Source organism: Notolepis coatsorum, assembly GCF_963971535.1.
Source record: "Notolepis coatsorum genome assembly, contig: SCAFFOLD_604, whole genome shotgun sequence".
Lineage (NCBI taxonomy): Eukaryota > Metazoa > Chordata > Actinopteri > Aulopiformes > Paralepididae > Notolepis > Notolepis coatsorum.
In genome coordinates, this window is record NW_028170017.1 from 119,083 (window position 1) to 121,203 (window position 2,121).

Consider the following 2,121-nt stretch of genomic DNA (forward strand, 5'->3'; position numbering starts at 1 on the left):
GATCTCAAAGTGCGGGTTGAAGTTGAGCACGATGCGCTGGGACGGCTCCGGAGCCGTGATGACCCAGCGGCAGTTCTGGTGAGGCGGGTACTCCAGGGGGTAGCCCGGGGTGGTGATGTAGCCGGCATCACTGGCGTCCAGCAGGCCCCCACATGGCACTGGCACTGACGCTGGGGGGAGAGAGAGAGAGAGATGTTAGGCACAGAAAGGGATAGAGAGAGGAGAGACTATTATAACAGGGTTCCCACAGACATTGCTAAATTAAATTCAATGAGTACTTTTCCAAGCACTATTTTTCATTTTCAAGGATGTCACTCGAAGGATACAATTCACTTTTAAATGCTGTTTTTTTTTAAGCATCTGCTTGGCCTGCTTGCCAGCTAGAACAAGCTAGAGCATCACACGCGAATAAATGAGGAAAAGCAGTTGGAGAGCGCGAAACAGCGACTCGTCAGATTTTCTTAAAACACAATTTGATCATGGATGAACAAAACATTCAATGTGAATGGTTGATTTGAATTTCAATGACTTTTTAAGCAACTTGTAAAAAAAATGGGCTGTTTTCAAAGAATTTCAAAAATAATAATAAGCACTTTAAGCATTTCAAGGACCTTGTGCGAACCCTGTTATAAAGAGAGAGTGAGAGAAGAAGAGAGGTAGAGAGACCAATAAGAGACCAAGGCCAGAGTGGGATGTACACAGGGTGGACTCTGTAAAGGGAATAGAATTGTTATTAAAGAGTACTCTAAACACATTAGTCGTTCGCTGCCTCCTAGTGGTTGATATTTTCACCCTTCGTTGCACACTCTGCCCCGCCCCAATCTGTGATGTCAGAGTACCTCTTTCCCCCCTGGACAGACTCTGATAGTCCCTCCAAAAGAGGCACTGTGACGTCACCAACCTGAAAGGGCCAGGGCAGCAAAATGGCCGCGTCTCTGTCACTGAGTGATCAGAAGAAAATTCAATGGCTTTTTTCTCCTTTGATTTGTGAGTCTATCCATAATGCTCACTAAACAGTCACGCTTGCAAAGTAGAAAACCACTATCTCTTTGAAAATCTAAATTTAGTTTAGGGTGGGACGTGAAGCCTCCACTGTGGTTTGGTCAGGTTTATAAACAAGTGATGCCCATCTGTCTACCAGGTTTGAGCCAAACGGGAGAAGAAGAGCACGTCATGATGCCCGCACCCTGACCCTTACCTTAAAGGAGCACTTCACCAAAAAACAATGCTGATTTATTGTGCACATAATCTCACACATTAAATTAGTTTGACAGTTATTGAGGGTAAATGAGTTTGAATGTGGCCACCACCAGTGATGCGGTGGCATTCGCGTCGCCGTGCATGGCGGTGTGAGTGGCGCGCACTTTTGTACTTATTTTATGCCATTTTTTTATTATTTTTTTTTATTTTTTTTTTTTAGCATTTATTGCTTTTCATGGTCAGACATGACCGACAGATGAGTATTGTTATATTGTAGAAATGTGTGCATTGAAATGTCTGTAAAGTTTCGACGACATTGAAAATGAGGGTGACCTCAATTGTCTTTTCGAGTATAAATAAAGGTTGATGATGATGTCATCGGGGACATTGAATCCTTGTGTTGTGTTAATTACAGCTCCACTAAACGATAGCAGTCCCTATACGACAAGGTACATGTATTGCTGTTCTATATCATTTCATGGAGCTGTAATTAACACAGGGATTCAATGTCCCTGATGTCCCCAATCACTGGTGACCGTGAAACGTGTGCAAAACTGTCTCGAGTTTTTGCATGAGATTATGTGCAAAATAAATCACCATCGATTTTTTTGGGTGAAGTGCCCCTTTAACCTCAGTGGAGACCTCACTCCCCACCCTAACATAGCATAACTTAACATGAAAATAAATATATGCTTTTGTGATATATATATGGGGGGGGGGGGGGGGGGGCAACGACAAAAACACTGGTTTTACTACATCATCCTGGCTAGAAGATTGTAATCTGTTGTAATCCTATAGCGTCTGATGCTCTCAGCATCTTTGTAAAATAACTCGCCTCTTATCAGCAGATAAAGATCCGCGGGTATCTCAACTCTCAACGCGCCGCTTTGACATCAGTTCAGTGTCTTGTTTGTAGTAGCT

At 43.2% G+C, this 2,121-nt stretch overlaps 1 protein-coding gene across 1 annotated transcript in view; it reads right to left on the bottom strand.

Moving 5' to 3' along the window:
- Nucleotides 1–170, bottom strand: part of LOC311248627 (neuropilin-2-like) — a gene marked incomplete at both ends in the record, with an annotated part of 102,502 nt that extends 102,332 nt beyond the window's left edge. The window contains one exon of the mRNA XM_084339483.1: nt 1–170. This exon is cut by the window's left edge and continues 17 nt beyond it. Within this exon, the coding sequence (XP_084195609.1) occupies nt 1–170 (170 nt within the window).
- Nucleotides 171–2,121: the final 1,951 nt, after the last annotated feature.